The sequence below is a fragment of the Nerophis ophidion genome, linkage group LG10, assembly GCF_033978795.1.
Source record: "Nerophis ophidion isolate RoL-2023_Sa linkage group LG10, RoL_Noph_v1.0, whole genome shotgun sequence".
NCBI lineage: Eukaryota > Metazoa > Chordata > Actinopteri > Syngnathiformes > Syngnathidae > Nerophis > Nerophis ophidion.
The window spans coordinates 26,147,696-26,165,461 of NC_084620.1; the positions used below are offsets into that span (position 1 = coordinate 26,147,696).

Consider the following 17,766-nt stretch of genomic DNA (forward strand, 5'->3'; position numbering starts at 1 on the left):
ATTACGCAGTTCAATTATTGTTTACTTTAACTATTTTACTATATGCAATGTAATCAAAGCTTTGTTTGATATCATGTTCACCCGTTTTGTTTTGTCACTAGACAGTTGACCTACGACAAGTTTTATCCGACCCACTTTCAACACATTAAACTTTATGAAGTATATTTTAACTTGCTTATATGATGAGGCCTAAATCTCTAATAAATATATCTAAAGTGCGACTAGAATCTTTTTTCCAGCTTGTTTTATTGACTAGTGGCATGTTAAAAAAAATTTATTGTAATGACAAAAAAAAGTAATCCATCAATGTTATAATTGACTATGCCAAAAAACAGTAGCAGGGGGGAAAAGTATGACTTGTTATATTTTTGTAATTAGGAACTGTATTAATAAAAATGTAGTCAGCTCTGAAAATAGTCAACAATACTTGCTTAGGACTGTATATCTTGACCAACATTGGGCTGGTTTCAGCATTTTTTGTGAACACAAATATGAACATATGAACAAATTTGGACAGCGCAGAGAGATGGAACATTTTTTATTAGGAAAGTTTGTGACATTTTTTTTCCATTTTTCCATTTTTCCAAGATTTATTTTCCAAACTGATTATATTGGCTAACATTTAATCAAACATTTCCTTTGACCCTATTTCATTGCAAAAAAGTTGCCATGAGCAAAAACTTGATAGTGCCTTAAAATAATTAAAAGTGTGATATGATTGATTGAAGACAGCAAATAAAAAACCCCCCAATCCCGATGTCCCTCTACAGCAGTGGTTCTCAAATGGGGGTACGCGTACCCCTGGGAGTACTTGAAGGTATGCTAAGGGGTACTTGAGAATTTTTTGGAATATTCTAAAAATAGCAACATTTCAAAAATCCTTTATAAATATTTTTATTGAATATTACTTCAACAAAATATAAATGTAAGTTCATAAACTGTGAAAAAAATACAACAATGCAATATTTATTGTTGACAGATATGTTTTTTGTGGACATGTTCCATAAATATTGATGTTAAAGATTTATTTTTTTGTGAAAAAATTTTTAGAACCCTAACCCTAACCCTAATTGTTCATGAATCCAGATGGATCTTTATTACAATCCCCAAAGAGGGCACTTTAAGTTGATGATTACTTCTATGTGTAGAAATCTTTATTTATAATTGAATCACTTGTTTATTTTTCAACAAGTTTTTTGTTTTTTTCTTATATCTTTTTTTTCCAAATAGTTCAAGAAAGACCACTACAAATGAGCAATATTTTGCACTGTAATACAATTTAAGAAATCAGAAACTGATGACATAGTGCTGTATTTTACTTCTTCATCTCTTTTTTCAACCAAAAATGTTTTGCTCTGATTAGGGGGTACTTGAATCAAAACAATGTTCACAAGGGGTACATCACTGAAAAAAGTTTGAGAACCATTGCTTTACAGTCACAGATCAATGGAGGATGTGACGGAATGAAAGGTGAAATTCTTGCGTTATTTTTGCTGGCTAGTGCATTTCTTAGGTGTCACAGATCACTGGACCTCTTCTTACATGTTGACCTCTGGAAAAAAAAAAAAAACATTATTATAAAAACATTTTTTGTAAAGCCATACAATGAGGATTTTTAGTAATTTAGCATTTTAAAATGCGTTAATTTCACTCAGTCAGAATACTATATTTAAGCGGGAAGTGTGTCTCAATTTTCGCAGTTCCTTACTTTCACTTAGCATTCATTCTGTGTGCATAAACAAACACCAAATGCGAAGTATATGTATCCAAGTAAACATTGAGACAGACTTCCATAGGGCCTGATTTGGTAAGATCTAAAAACAACACAGTAGACAGTGTGTCCAAAAAATAAAATTGCGTGTACTGCCAGTGGACGTGTTGCGTGTGATCTACTTACACGGCGTGTGCAATTGAAAAACAGTAGTCCGCCTTATTTAAATGAGGGTGTAGGGTTTTGTCTACATAGACGAGACCTGGGCAAATTAAGCCCTGGGGGCCACATGCGGCCCGTTAAGATTTTCAATCTGGCCCGCCGGACATTCCCAATTATTTTTTTTAGATCTTTAAGATGAAAGTGTAGCTGCCATTATGGTTTGCACTCATGTTTTCTAATGACCGTAAGTCTTCAACTATACTAAGTCTTCAATGGTTGGAATATGCGCTTATGGATGATATACCAGTTACTATGGTCATCTAATTAGTTACTATGCTCATCTACTAAGTTGCTATGGTCATCTATGTCACAGCAGCTCAGACGAAGCACCAAGCAGTGTGGGCGGTAAGCATTTCCACAGACGCGGAAAGAGATTTTCGCAACAAAGATCTAAAGCTTAGTGATATATCAGATATATCAGAATGTAGGTGGGTTTATTTTGTACCCTTCGCGTTCATGTTTCACTGTTTGCAGCATTTTTGTTGAGTTTCACTTGATTGTAAAATGTCTCGCTCGAAATGGGGTGTGATGTTCATATTTTGTCAATATTCAGTGTTTTATCCTTCATAGAAAAAATAAAAATTCCATTATGTTTTTTAGGCGGTCTGTCATAACGTTTTTAGCATTCAATCAGACATTATTGTGAGGTATTGTATTAGTGTTCATAAAAATAGATATACCAACCGCCCAGACACATTTGTTTCTCTAAATGTGGCCCCCGAGTCAAAATAATTGCCCAGGCCTGACATAAACGATCATTTTCTGTAAATTCATGTTACCACATGTGTGCGATGTGTTGAACCAGCAGCACACGCCTATAATCTGTAACATCTTTCTTGAGTAGCAATCCAAACAACAGAAAAATAGTCGCACTGACACATTCTGTGCGTGAGGTTGTGGATTGTATCACCAGCGAATTTGTGCGTCTGGAATGACTGAAACGCAAAAAAATATGCACAATGAAAGATATATTTTCATGTGGGAGATCCATCCATCCATTTTCTACCGCTTATCCCTTTCGGGGTTGTGGGGGTGCTGGAGCTTATATTATTGTAATCCATCCATCCATCCATTTTCTCCCGCTTGTCCCGTTCGGGATCGCGGGGGTGCTCGAGCCTATATTATTGTAATATATTTCCTAAATAAAAAAAAGGTATGACATCCCCCCGAAAAATAAGCCATCAAACACCCAAACGAAACAATTGAATTTGTTTTAGTTAGCCGCTTAAAGGGGAACTGCACTTTTTAGGGAATCTTGCCCATTGTTCACAATCATTATGAAAGACAAGAAGATAAGTGGGGTTTTTTTCCGCTTTCTAACATATAAAAAATGTCTTGTTCCAGGTGGCTAGCTGTGCAGCTAATGGGAGCAATACTTCATTTACTTTCCGTGATCTGTATAAAAACCAAACTGTCGCAACTTTGTTATTGTAAGAACAAACCCTGAAGAACTCTTTTTCTAGCGTAGTAACACATTGGCGTGCTACGCGTGTATTAGCCATAGAAGCTAACTACGGAAAGAGATAAGCTGGCTTCTACATCAACACGAAACGTGTTTGAGTTTGTAATGCACAACACAATGCGATAAGACAACAATCTGTAGTGACTGAAAAACATGAACAATCATATTACATTATCTTTAAAGCATTAGCCCACGTCATGTTTTGTTTGTACACAGCTAACCAGACAGCATATGTACTGTAGTCGTAGTAACACGCATGACGTGCTGCGTGTTTAATGATCGATATTACAGTGACTCAATTTGTCTGGTTGTTTCAGCTGACCAGGGACGTTTTTTAAATGGTTAATTATGCCTAAGCACGCCATTTATGTCGAAATAGCTTGGCTTCAAATTACACATTTTGCAGGTTCGATTCACTTTCACCTCACTCTCTCGGCTTACGTCTGCTCCAACGTCTCACTCTTCCTTCGTGCTCGCTTCTCAAAGCAGTAGTTCCTTCTTTATAAATTCAGATTCAAAAAGATAAGCTTGCGCATTTTTATTTGTCAAAAAATATTCGTCTTTGTTGTTTGTTACCAAGTCTGCCATGATTAGAACACACACAAGCGCATCGTATCCGGAAGTAGGAACACACATCATCGGACGTGTGCTGCCATGGAAACCTTGATTAAAATGATCAAAATAATGTAAATATTGCTCATATTACATACTGTTATGCACGTGTCTGTTACTACATTATATACAGACTTGCAGTATGTATACAAAATGTTGATGGAGGGTTTTGAAGTTGTTTTAGAGGGCTTTGAAGGCTACAACAGTGACTCCCATATGCCGCATTTTCCAAGCGTTTTTTTATCATCTTTAAAATCCATCCATCCATTCATTTTCTACCGCTTATTCCCTTTGGGGTCGAGGGGGGCGCTGGTGCCTATCTCAGCTACAATCGGGCGGAAGGCGGGGTACACCCTGGACAAGTCGCCACCTCACTGCAGGGCCAACACAGATAGACAGACAACATCCCCCCCAAAAATGACATGTGTGTTCTCTTCTCTCATAATAATTGTGAACGATAGAAACAATTCCAAAAAAAAGTGCAGTTTCTCTTTAAGTCATCTAGCAGCAATGAAATTATAAAAGGTAATTTCCGAATAGACGATATGTCCAATATCTTTTAAGGACAGAGGATTCTCATCCGTACATCATCTGTCTGTGCAGCGCAAGCACTGACCCTGCAGCTGTGAAACTGTCAGTTTGCCCGTCTTCCGTGACACGCGTTAAATAAAACACAAAATAGTGCTCGCAAATGATGAGTGTTGATAAACATTGCGTGTGCTAAATAATTACATGTGCATTTTCTCCTCCTAGTATTGTGGGTGTTTTGATGATCAGCATATATATTGCATATTAATGAAGACAGACGCAAAATGTATTGTAGGCCATATTCTGCTCACTTAACAGACGCAATCCACTTTGCACATAATTAGTAGATCAGCTTTGCATGCGCTATCAAGCTCACACATGTTTTAGTACACGCAAACCTTTAGTAAATCAGGTCCTTCGTCTTTTTAGTGCATTCACTAAAAATGCTAAGTGTAAATGTGGAAGGGAGGTAGTGGCTGCATAAGTGACCACATTTCTGCACTAAAATGCATGAGTAAACGCACTTACACGGTCAATATGGTAAGTGTGACGTATCAAAGTACTTGGACTGAGAGAGATACAGCGAAGTACGCAAATTGAGACACACTTTCATACTTACACTGAGCATTTTGAGCACCTCAACACACACAAGGCATTGTTCAGACACTTTTATCCGTGCCTTAATTTGCACACTTACACTTTGAATGCAGAAGTTAGTTATATTTGAACTTATATGACAGCTATGCATTCTAAAAAGCAGGACATTCCCTATACCGGATGTCCTTCAAATAGTTTAGTTTTATTCCGTGTTTTAAATGTGTAGTAGGTCTACAGGTAATACATGATTTTTTTTTTAATTCCAGGAATCAACCCCAGAGATTTTAAAGGACTTTATTATCATAACTCACCCCAGTCAAAGTATTTTGAGGCACTTGTTCCATGAATGACTTCACACATGAACTTGTCTCCTTGCACAAGTGTAGTCTCAACGTGCTTGGTCAGATGGAAGTGCCAGTTCTTCTTGAAGCTCAGATCGGTCAGGACGGCCTCCTTGATCTCCTTTCCATTCTTGAACAGCTTGATGTGGATGTCAGGGGGATGGAATTCGCTCACGTGACAGATCACCATGTTTTGCTCCCCAAACATTGCTGGGTTGGCGCTGTAAACATGAACTTTTGGTGGACCTGACGCCAAGAAGGAAGTTGTGTTACAAAACATATTGTAACATGGGTTCAAAATAAAGCACAGGTCATGATCAATAATGAGATTATTCTTCCGTAGTACCTACAGTTATGTAGAATAGACCTCTTATCGCTCCGTATTAGAAGAAAAACACATTATGTTGTAATATATTTGCACTATGCACCAGGTACTGCCGGGTGCAGTCGCAACAGTTCCAGGAAATCGAAACCTAACTAACACTACGGCAATTTCATGGTTTTTTTTTTAAAAAGCACATCAAAGTTATACAAATACTTACTGAATTTGGAGTCCACTACCCAGTAAACGGCAGCCAGGACAAGCAAAAATGCTGGAACCTTCATGTTTATGACGACCGCTCGCCTTGTTTAGCGCACTAAACTAAAACGAAAGTATTATGTCGACCTGGATAAACAAGTACCAACGTTATTGTCCGCCCACTGACATAATCAAGACCGACCATTTATTTGATTTGCTGTTAGAGGGCGGGTAAAGGTGTTGGCTCACATTAAAGATTCACGCCAGATAACGAAGACAACATGTATCCACACAAACGGGGCCATTTTTTAAAAAGTAGCATCATTTGCGTATTGGCATTTTAAACAAATAAATGGTGTTTTACTGTACTTACTACAACCCATCCCCTTCCATCCATTTTCTACCGCTTGTTCCTTTCGGGGTCTCAGCTGTGTTAAAGGAGGTAGGTGTGGTACACCCTAGACATGTCGCCATCTCCATCACCTCCCAAATAAAAGCTTTCCTCTTAGTTTGTTTAGTGACGGTTGGCAAGCAACCTAGTGGTGTGCACTACCGCCATCTTCTGAATGGGGTGTGAATCTTAGACAAACTTTAATGATCCACAAGGGAAATCGTTCCACACAGAAGCTCAGTTACAAAGAATGGAAAGGGTAAGGATGGAAAGGATAACTCAAGCATAAAGTAGACTAAAAATTTTCAGGGTTGCAGGTTCGCTCCCTGCCTCTTGACATCCAAATACCATGAATTGATTTACGTTGAAAAACGTATTCGGGTGTTACCATTTAGTGGTCAATTGTACGGAATGTGTACTGAACTGTGCAATCGACGCATAAAAGTTTCAGTAAATCAATCAATCGCTGCCGTTGTGTCCTTGGGCAGGACACTTTCACCCTTTTCCCCGGTGCCGCTCACACTGGTGAATGAATGATGAATGAATGAAAGGTGGCGGTCGGGGGGGCCGTAGGCGCAAACTGGTAGCCTCGCTTCCGTCAGTCTACCCCAGGGCAGCTGTGGCTACAAATGTAGCTTACCACCACCATGTGTGAATGAATGATGGGTTCCCACTTCTCTGTGAGCGCTTTGAGTATCTAATAATAGATATGTGCGATATAAAATCTAATCCATTAGTATCATTTTAAAAATGTACCAAAGTAGCAATATAACATGTAATTTTTACAATATTACATATACAGGTACTGTATATAGGCAGCACGGTGGGAGAGGGGTTAGTGCATCTGCCTCACAATACGAAGGTCCTGAGCAGTGTTTGGTTCAATCCCAGGCTCGGGATCTTTCTGTGTAGAGTTTGCATTTTCTACCCGTGACTGCGTGGGTTCCCTCCGGGTACTCCGGCTTCCTCCCATCTCCAAAGACATGCACCTGGAGATAGGTTGAATGGCAACACTAAATGGCCCTAGTGTGTGAAGTTAAAGTTAAAGTACCAATGATTGTCACACACGCACTAGGTGTGGTGAAATTTGTCCTCTGCATTTGACCCATCCCCTTGATCACCCCCTGGGAAGTGAGGGGAGCAGTGGGCAGCAGCGGTGCCGTGCCCGGGAATCATTTATGGTGATTTAACCCCTAATTCCAACCCTTGATGCTGAGTGCCAACCCGAGAGGCAATGGGTTCCATTTTTTTATAGTCTTTGGTATGACTCGGCCGGGGTTTGAACTCAAAACCTACCGATCTCAGGGCGGACACTCTAACCCAGGGGTAGGGAACCTATGGCTCGAGAGCCAGATGCGGCTCTTTTTATGACTGCATCTGGCTCTCAGATAAATCTTAGCTGACATTGCTTAACACGATAAGTAATTAATAATTCAGCTGGCAATCACAGTGTTACAAATAACATTCAAATTATAAAACATTCTCATGCATTTTAATCCAACCATCCGTTTTCTATCGCACCTTTTCAAGATGTCGCATTAATGGTAAGAAGTATTATACTTATTATTGGTTAACTTTTAGAATAACAATTTTATTAAAAAGAATAACAAACTTACTATACTCTAAAAATGTTGGTCTTACTTAAAAATGCACGCATTTAGTTGTATTCAGTGTTAAAAAATATTATATGGCTCTCACGGAAATACATTTTGAAATATTTGGCTTTCATGGCTCTCTCAGCCAAAAAGGTTCCCGACCCCTGCTCTAACCACTAGGCCACTGAGTGTGAATGTTTTCTGTCTATCTGTGTTGGCCCTGCGATGAGGTGGCGACTTGTCCGGGGTGTAACCTGCCTTCCCCCCGAATGCAGCTGAGATAGGCTCCAGCGCCGGAGGGACAAGCGGTAGAAAATGGATGGATGGATATACTGTATATAATATATACTGGATGGATATACTGATATATTATTATGTTATATTTTTTATAATATACAGTATAAAATATATAACAAATCTAGAGAATTTCTTACTCTAAATTGATTTATTTAAACGTCAATCCATTTCCTACTGCGTGTCCCTCTCGGGGTCACCTATCTCAGCTGCAAATGTATGTTAAAAAAAAATGTTTGGTTTCCGAACCCAAACTTAAAATATCCTCAATTATTATACTAATCTTCTCTTTCACTTACTTCTTTTTGAACTGTATTAATACATGCTTGACATGTTATATTCTATTACAGTAATCACAAAGCTCTGGTTTATGTTGTCCTATTAATTTCAGTGATATATATTATATGTATGACTTAACCTCATTCCAGTAATGATATCTTCTTGATTGATTGATTGATTGAAACTTTTATTAGTAGATTGCACAGTTCAGTATATATTCCGTACAATCCATCCATCCATCCATCTTCTTCCGCTTATCCGAGGTCGGGTCACGGGGGTATCAGCCTAAGCAGGGAAGCCCAGACTTCCCTCTCCCCAGCCACTTCGTCTAGCTCTTCCCGGGGGATCCCGAGGCGTTCCCAGGCCAGTCGGGAGACATAGTCTTCCCAACGTGTCCTGGGTCTTCCCCGTGGCCTCCTACCGGTTGGACGTGCCCTAAACACCTCCCTCGGGAGGCGTTCGGGTGGCATCCTGACCAGATGCCCGAACCACCTCATCTGTTCCTCTCGATGTGGAGGAGCAGCGGCTTTACTTTGAGTTCCTCCCGGATGACAGAGCTTCTCACCCTATCTCTAAAAAAGAGCCCCGCCACCCAGCGGAGGAAACTCATTTCGGCCGCTTGTACCCGTGATCTTATCCTTTCGGTCATGACCCAAAGCTCATGACCATAGGTGAGGATGGGAACGTAGATCGACCGGTAAATTGAGAGCTTTGCCTTTCGGCTCACAACGGATCGATACAACGTCCGCATTACTGAAGACGCCGCACTGATCCGCCTGTCAATCTCACAATCCACTTTTCCCCCACTCGTGAACAAGACTCCTAGGTACTTGAACTCCTCCACTTGGGGCAGGGTCTCCTCCCCAACCCGGAGATGGCACTCCACCCTTTTCCGGGCGGGAACCATGGACTCGGACTTGGAGGCGCTGATTCTCATTCCGGTCGCTTCACACTCGGCTGCGAACCGATCCAGTGAGAGCTGAAGATCCCGGCCAGATGAAGCCATCAGGACCACATCTTCTGCAAAAAGCAGAGACCTAATCCCGCGGCCACCAAACCGGAACCCCTCAACGCCTTGACTGCGCCTAGAAATTCTGTCCATAAAAGTTATGAACAGAATCGGTGACAAAGGACAGCCTTGGCGGAGTCCAACCCTCACTGGAAACGTGTCCGACTTACTGCCGGCAATGCGGACCAAGCTCTGACACTGATCATACAGGAAACGGACCGCCACAATAAGACAGTCGGTTACCCCATACTCTCTGAGCACTCCCCACAGGACTTCCCGAGGGACACGGTCGAATACCTTCTCCAAGTCCACAAAGCACATGTAGACTGGTTGGGCAAACTCCCATGCACCCTCAAGAACCCTGCCGAGAGTATAGAGCTGGTCCACAGTTCCACGACCAGGACGAAAACCACACTGTTCCTCCTGAATCCGAGGTTCGACTATCCGGCGTAGCTTCCTCTCCAGTACACCTGAATAAACCTTTCCGGGAAGGCTGAGGAATGTGATCCCACAGTAGTTGAAACACACCCTCCGGTCCCCCTTCTTAAAGAGAGGGACCACCACCCCGGTCTGCCAATCCAGAGGTACCGCCCCCGATGTCCACGCGATGATGCAGAGTCTTGTCAACCAAGACAGCCCCACAGCATCCAGAGCCTTAAGGAACTCCGGGCGGGTCTCATCTACCCCTGGGGCCTTGCCGCCGAGGAGTTTTTTAACTACCTCAGCAACCTCAGCCCCAGAAATAGGAGAGCCCAACACAGATTCCCCAGGCACCGCTTCCTCAAAGGAAGACGTTTTGGTGGGATTGAGGAGGTCTTCGAAGTATTCCCTCCACCGATCCACAACATCCGCAGTCGAAGTCAGCAGAACACCATCCGCACCATACACGGTGTTGATAGTGCACTGCTTCCCCTTCCTGAGGCGGCGTATGGTGGTCCAGAATCGCTTCGAAGCCGTCCGGAAGTCGTTTTCCATGGCTTCCCCGAACTTTTCCCATGTCCGAGTTTTTGCCTCCGCGACCGCTAAAGCTGCACACCGCTTGGCCCGTCGATAACGGTCCACTGCCTCCGGAGTCCTATGAGCCAAAACAACCCGATAGGACTCCTTCTTCAGCTTGACGGCATCCCTCACTACTGGTGTCCACCAACGGGTTCTGGGATTACCGCCACGACAGGCACCAACAACCTTGCGGCCACAGCTCCAATCAGCCGCCTCGACAATAGAGGTTCGGAACATGGTCCACTCGGACTCAAGTCCCGCACCTACCTCGTGACATGTTCAAAGTTCTTCCGGAGGTGGGAATTGAAACTCTCTCTAACAGGAGACTCTGCCAGACGTTCCCAGCAGACCCTCACAATGCACTTGGGCCTGCCAGGTCTGTCCGGCATCGTCCCCCACCATCGCAGCCAACTCACCACCAGGTGGTGATCAGAAGAAAGCTCCGCCCCTCTCTCCACCCGAGTGTCTAAAACATGAGGTCGCAAATCCGATGACACAACTATAAAGTCGATCATGGAACTGCGGCCTAGGGTGTCCTAGTGCCAAGTGCACATATGGACACCCTTATGTTTGAACATGGTGTTTGTTATGGACAATCCGTGACGAGCACAAAAGTCCAATAATAAAACACCACTCGGGTTTAGATCCGGGCGGCCATTCTTCCCAATCACGCCTCTCCAGGTTTCACTGTCGTTGCCAACATGAGCGTTGAAGTCCCCCAGTAGGACAAGGGAATCACCCGGGGGAGCACTTTCCAGTACTCCCTCCAGTGTACCCAAAAAGGGTGGGTACTCTGAACTGCTGTTTGGTGCGTAAGCACAAACAACAGTCAGGACCCGTCCCCCCACCCGAAGGCGGAGGGAAGCTACCCTCTCATCCACTGGGTTGAACTCCAACGTGCAGGCTTTGAGCCAGGGGGCAACGAGAATTGCCACCCCAGCCCGTCGCCTCTCACTGCCGACAACGCCGGAGTGGAAGAGAGTCCAGTCCCTCTCGAGAAAACTGGTTCCAGAGCCCTTGCTGTGCGTCGAGGTGAGTCCGACTATATCCAGCCGGAACTTCTTTACCTCGTGCACTAGCTCAGGCTCCTTCCCCCCCAGTGAGGTGACGTTTCACGTCCCAAGAGCTAGCTTCTGTAGCCGAGGATCGGATCGCCAAGTGCCCTGCCTTCGGCTGGCGCCCAGCTCACAATGCACCCGACCTCTATGGCCCCTCCTATGAGTGGTGAGCCCATTGGAGGGATGACCCACGTTTCCTCTTCGGGCTGTGCCCGGCCGGGCCCCATGGGGACAGGCCCGGCCAACAGGCGCTCGCCATCGTGCCCCAAATCCGGGCCTGGCTCCAGAGCGGGGCCCCGGTGACCCGCGTCCAGGCAAGGGAAATCTGAGTCAATTTTGTTGTAATTCCATAGAAGTCTTTGAGCTGCTCTTTGTCTGATCACTCACCTAGGACCTGTTTGTCTTGGGAGACCCTACCAGGGGGCATGAAAGCCCCCAGACAACATAGCTCCTAGGATCATTGGGACACGCAAACTCCTCCACCACGGTAAGGTAGCAGCTCAGAGAGGAGTATTCCGTACAATTGACCACTAAATGGTAATAGCCGAATAGTTTTTTTTTTTTTTTTTTCCTCCCCGTACAATTGACCGCTAAATGGTAATAGCCGAATAGGTTTTTCAACTTGTTTAAGTCGGGATCCACCCAAATCAATTCATGGCTAGTTTTATGTCCTCCTCTCTGGTACACATATAGAGTAGGTAAGGCCGTATGATTGCCTTATTCCTGTGAGAATCCTGCACATGACTGAAGCATTAAAGAGTGGGACTATCCAGGACTAGATTCAATGTGCTCAAACAACCACCAGGTTGCATCTGTGAGCATAAAATACTACATCATCTCTTTCTATATCGGATTTATCGGGTCTTGTTAGGTGGGAAGTGCATTCTTTACACATTTTTTACTAGTGAGGGATGAGGCAAAAACTAGCCCATACTGTACTTCTCTGGACATTGTAAATATTGCCTCCATTTTTTAATCTTCATTCCATCTATCTCGCCATTATTCTTCTATGTTAACTTCTTCTGCTTTACTGTGATTCATTTCCATGTTTATTTCTGGTTTAGTTTTTTTCTTAACTACCGTATTTTTTGGACTATTTTTTGGGACGGCGTGGCGCAGTGGGGAGAGTGGCCGTGCGCAACCCGAGCGTCCCTGGTTCAATTCCCACCTAGTACCAACCTCGTCACGTCCGTTGTGTCCTGAGCAAGACACTTCACCCTTGCTCCTGATGTGTGCTGGTTGGCGCCTTGCATGGCAGCTCCCTCCATCAGTGTGTGAATGTGTGTGTGAATGGGTAAATGTGGAAGTAGTGTCAAAGCGCTTTGAGTACCTTGAAGGTAGAAAAGCGCTATACAAGTACAACCCATTTATTGACTATAAGTCGCAGTTTTTTTCATAGTTTTGCCGGGGGTGCGACTTATACTCAGGAGCGACTTATGTGTGAAATTTTTAACACATTACCGTAAAAAAATCAAATAATATTATATTTAGCTCATTCACGTAAGAGACTAGACGTATAAGATTTCATGGGATTTATCGATTAGGAGTGACAGATTGTTTGGTAAACGTATAGCATGTTCTATATGTTATAGTTATTTGAATGACTCTTACCGTAATATGTTATGTTAACATACCAGGCACCTTCTCAGTTGGTTATTCATGCGTCATATAACGTACACTTATTCAGCCTGTTGTTCACTATTCTTCAATTCTTTTAAATTGCCTTTCAAATGTCTATTCTTGGTGTTGGGTTTTATCAAATAAATTTCCCCCAAAAATGCGACTTATACTCACTCCAGTGCGACTTATATATGTTTTTTTTCCTTCTTTAATTATGCATTTTCGCAGGTGCGACTTATACTCCGGAGCGACTTATACTCCGAAAAATACGGTATTTCATTTAGTGAATCCTGTTTTGTTTCTGAAGCTATGTTTTTTTTATTCCAATGAATACAACACTGCTCCGTCCAATTAAATGCCATGTAAATTGCTATTAATTCCCCCGTAAAAAAACAATAATTTGTCACAATTTTTAAATTTATTTAAAGTTATGTTTTCTGGCTTAATTATTTATAGTATTGAGTGGATCTGTATATGTTATGACAAAATGTGAATATTTTTTCTTTAATAACCTTTCCTATCTGATAATGATTAAAACCTATATTGTTTAATAACTGCATATCCACATTTGGAATGTCATACATCCACTGCGGTATGTCAGGATTTGCAATTGTTGGACTAACTATAATATTATCAATTGGAACTGTGTTGGCCCTGCGATGAGGTGGTGACTTGTCTGGGGTGTACCCCGCCTTTTTGCCCAAAAGCAGCTGAGATAAGCTCCGGCACCCCCCATGACCCTGAAAGGGACAAGGGGTAGAAAATGGGTGAATGGATAAATGGAACTTTATTACATTTATCTTCTAATATCCATCCGAACCACTATATCTTTACCTGTTCTTTGTTGGTGAGTTGGAAGTCCTTGCCGAGTGTTGTCTATCGGTACTAAAATGTATGTTGAATATGTTCGATTATTTTCAAAATAAAGGGGAGCCCAAAACATGTCATCATTAAAATCTCATGACACATTAAACATACATTTTTTAAAGCACTTAAAAAACAAATTTAGAACAGTGAAATAGCATGATATTAAATAACATAGTATGTGACAAAGGCTCCCAATTTGGCTTCTGACATATGCAGTAACATGTTGCGTAATTTCCATCCATCCATCCATTTTTCTACCACTTATTCCCTTTGGGGTCGCGGGGGGCGCTGGTGCCTATCTCAGCTGCAATTGGGCGGAAGGTGGCCTACACCCTGGACAAGTCGCCACCCCATCGCAGGCCCAACACAGATAGACACCCATTCTATTATTCTGTCAAAATTATGGGGGACAAGCGGTAGAAAATGAATGGATGGAATTTTAATCTACTTGTTCATTTATTGTTAATATTTAGTTACTTTCTGTTTCAATAAGTTCTATCTACACAATCTGTTAAAGTGTAATAAGCACTTATTTTTCTGTTGTTTGGATGTTATACACATTTTGGGTGATACTATATATTTGGGTATCGATCCAATACCAAGTAGTTACAGGGTTGATCATACTTAAGGTCCTTCTTTATGAACAATAACACATTTATGAACAATAACAAAAATGACAAAAGATTTTGTAATGATAAAAAATATTGATGTAATCATTGTAGTACCGACTATATACAGCCGTTGTACTTGGTATTGTTCCAATCGATATTTCGAGAGTTTCACCCATTTATTTACATTTAGGAGTGCTAGCTTACTGTCAGCGGTTAGCTATTGTATCTTCCTACAGTGTGCAGGGAAAAACAAGATTAGCTATTCATCATGCAGGGGTGATACTTGACATAGTTCATTTGTGGCCATGGCGGGGAGGATTAGTGAAGTGAAGTGAATTATATTTATATAGCGCTTTTCTCAAGTGACTCAAAGCGCTTTACATAGTGACACCCAATATCTAAGTTACATTTAAACCAGTGTGGGTGGCACTGGGAGCAGGTGGGAAAAGTGTCTTGCCCAAGGACACAACGGCAGTGACTAGGATGGCACGAGCGGGAATCGAACCTGCAACCCTCAAGTTGCTGGCACGGCCACTCTACCAACCGAGCCATGCCGGTAGTGATTCAGAAGCAGCTAAAACACTGTAGAGGGGGCATTATCGTTCGTTTAAAAATATATGTCCATCCTCCCTCTTCTGTGTACACACTGTTTCTGCTTGTAAGTGCTCTGAGCATGTTTTCACTCACATACGCATCGGCTTATATTACCAGCAGTGTCAACACAGTACGTAACCCGGCACATGAAAAAAAAAAAGTACCTGAATTTTTAAAGGCGGTATCGTACATTTTACATCAGTTATACCGCGGTACTTTATAAGTACTTGTATACCATACAACCCTACCTTGACCCTTTTAAGTTGCCCAATAAACTGCTGACAGTTGAGTTCTCCTCATTTGTAAAGGTTTTTCATTATTTTCTATTTCTAACGCTGCCACCCCAGCAGGCACAAGACATCCATACAACGTTGATGATACATACAAGTCCTTTAAAACTGACTTTGAAAGAAAATTTCAAAATAGTTGTATTTGTAAATTGAGACAGCATTGATATCTAACGTTGGATCCAAGTCGTTGGTAGGGAAATGACCAAATTTCAATGGTCAAATCAACGTCACAACCTAACATTAAATTAAAGTCAAAAAGCATGTTGTTTCAACCTTGTATTTGTGTTGTGGAATATTGGTTGGATTGGATCAAAATTCAATGGTCAAATCAACATCAGAACCCAACCTTGATTAAACGTAATCAAAAACCATTGTGTTTCAACGTTAGGTTTGAGTTGCTCAACGTCAGGACCTAATTTAACAAGTTCTCAATGTTTGTTTGTTTTTTAATGTATTGTACTTGCTGGATTTGGGGTGGATTTTGTTGCTCCACAACATAACTTGAATGCCTGTGATTAGATTCTATCTATGTACCATGAATTGATTAACGTGGACCCTGACCTAGACAAGTTGAAAAACTTATTCGGGTGTTACAATTTAGTGGTCAATTGTACAGAATATGTACTGTGCAATCTACTAATACAAGTCTCAATCAATCAATCAATCAATTCCTAAGTAATGTTTTTTGATGCAGATGGATCGGTGCGGCGTCTTCAGTAATGCGGACGTTGTACCGATCCGTTGTGGTGAAGAAGGAGCTGAGCCGGAAGGCAAAGCTCTTAATTTACCGGTCGATCTACCTTCCCATCCTCACCTATGGTCATGAGCTTTGGGTCATGACCGAAAGGATAAGATCACGGGTACAAGCGGCCGAAATGAGTTTTCTCTGCTGGGTGGCGGGTCTCTCCCTTAGAGATAGGGTGAGAAGCTCGACCACCCGGGAGGAACTCAAAGTAAAGTCGCTGCTCCTCCACATTGAGGGGAGCCAGATGAGGTGGCTCGGGCATCTGGTCAGGATGCCACCTGAACGCCTCCCTAGGGAGGTGTTTAGGGCACGTCCAACCGGTAGGAGGCCACAGGGAAGACCCAGGACACGTTGGGAAGACTATATCTTTCCCCTCCTGGCCTGGGAACGCCTCGGGATCCCCCGGGAAGAGCTAGACAAAGTAGCTGGGTTAGAGGGAAGTCTGGGCTTCCCTGCTTAGGCTGCTGCCCCCGCGACCCGACCTCTGATAAGCGGAGGAAGATGGATGGATGGATGGATGGATAAATGTTGTATCAATTGCAGATCTAACTAAACTGATATATATTGCTTTCAGTGCCGGTCTATCAGTCCCCCAATCTTTGCCCCTCAAAGCTCTCATAATATTAAACACATTTTTAGCTATCTCCACAGATTTATTCATACAGATTGATCAGGCAATTGGTTTATTATTTTAAAGCATATTCCTAAATATTTCAAAACTTGTACCTCTTCTATATTTTCACCTTATATTTTAATGTGAAGCTTGTTTTGAACATTCTTTTTTATAAAATGAATGACTTTAGTTTTCCCAACTGCAAATCTTAAACCCCAAGATGTTCCACATTCTTGTATTCTACAGCTTTATGAATCTTCTTTTTTTTTTTAATAATTTGTATTTCTACCTTTCTTTCGCATCACTCTATCATCAGCAAAAAGCGCCACACCCACTAAACCTTCCACTTCACTAAACGATTCATTCATCATGATTAAAAATAACTACTCCCCTGTGGGTTCCATTTTCCACTTCATATTTTCCACTGTATTCATTCTCTAGTTTTACAAAACAATTTTGACTTGTTAAGAAGTCTTTTATCCATGTATATATTCTTCCTTTAATCCCAATTTGATTTAATTTAATCTGCAATCATTGTTTCCATAACATCTGATAAGCGTATTCTATATAGAACATACTGCAATTCTGATTTTTTTTTAATTAATAAAAATTAATAATCTAAAAATTACTTTCCCCTTCCAAATACACAGATGGGTCAGTTGTTTTTTTTCCTTTCCAAAATCCACTTTGAGAGCTGGGGGGAAAAAATATGTACCCAAAGGGGGAGGGTGGCATGACAGAAAATAATTGATACTCTCTGGGCTAAATATAAAATATAATTATAACATAAAAAAAGAAATGATGAAGA

General features: G+C 41.9%; 1 protein-coding gene across 2 annotated transcripts; it reads right to left on the reverse strand.

Moving 5' to 3' along the window:
• Nucleotides 1–523: 523 nt before the first annotated feature.
• On the reverse strand, nucleotides 524–6,498 carry LOC133560571 (beta-2-microglobulin-like). 2 transcript variants are annotated; one of them, XM_061913227.1, is made up of 3 exons: nucleotides 6,367–6,498; nucleotides 5,444–5,719; nucleotides 524–1,552 (listed from the first exon to the last, which is right to left on the reverse strand). In XM_061913227.1, exons 1-3 carry the CDS (start codon nucleotides 6,374–6,376, stop codon nucleotides 1,539–1,541), a joined length of 300 nt encoding a protein of 99 aa, XP_061769211.1. In that variant the 5' UTR covers nucleotides 6,377–6,498; the 3' UTR covers nucleotides 524–1,538. The 2 variants fall into 2 exon arrangements, with proteins under 2 accessions (XP_061769211.1, XP_061769210.1); XM_061913226.1 differs by lacking the exon at nucleotides 6,367–6,498 and adding an exon at nucleotides 6,016–6,178.
• Between the last annotated feature and the right edge of the window lie 11,268 nt (nucleotides 6,499–17,766).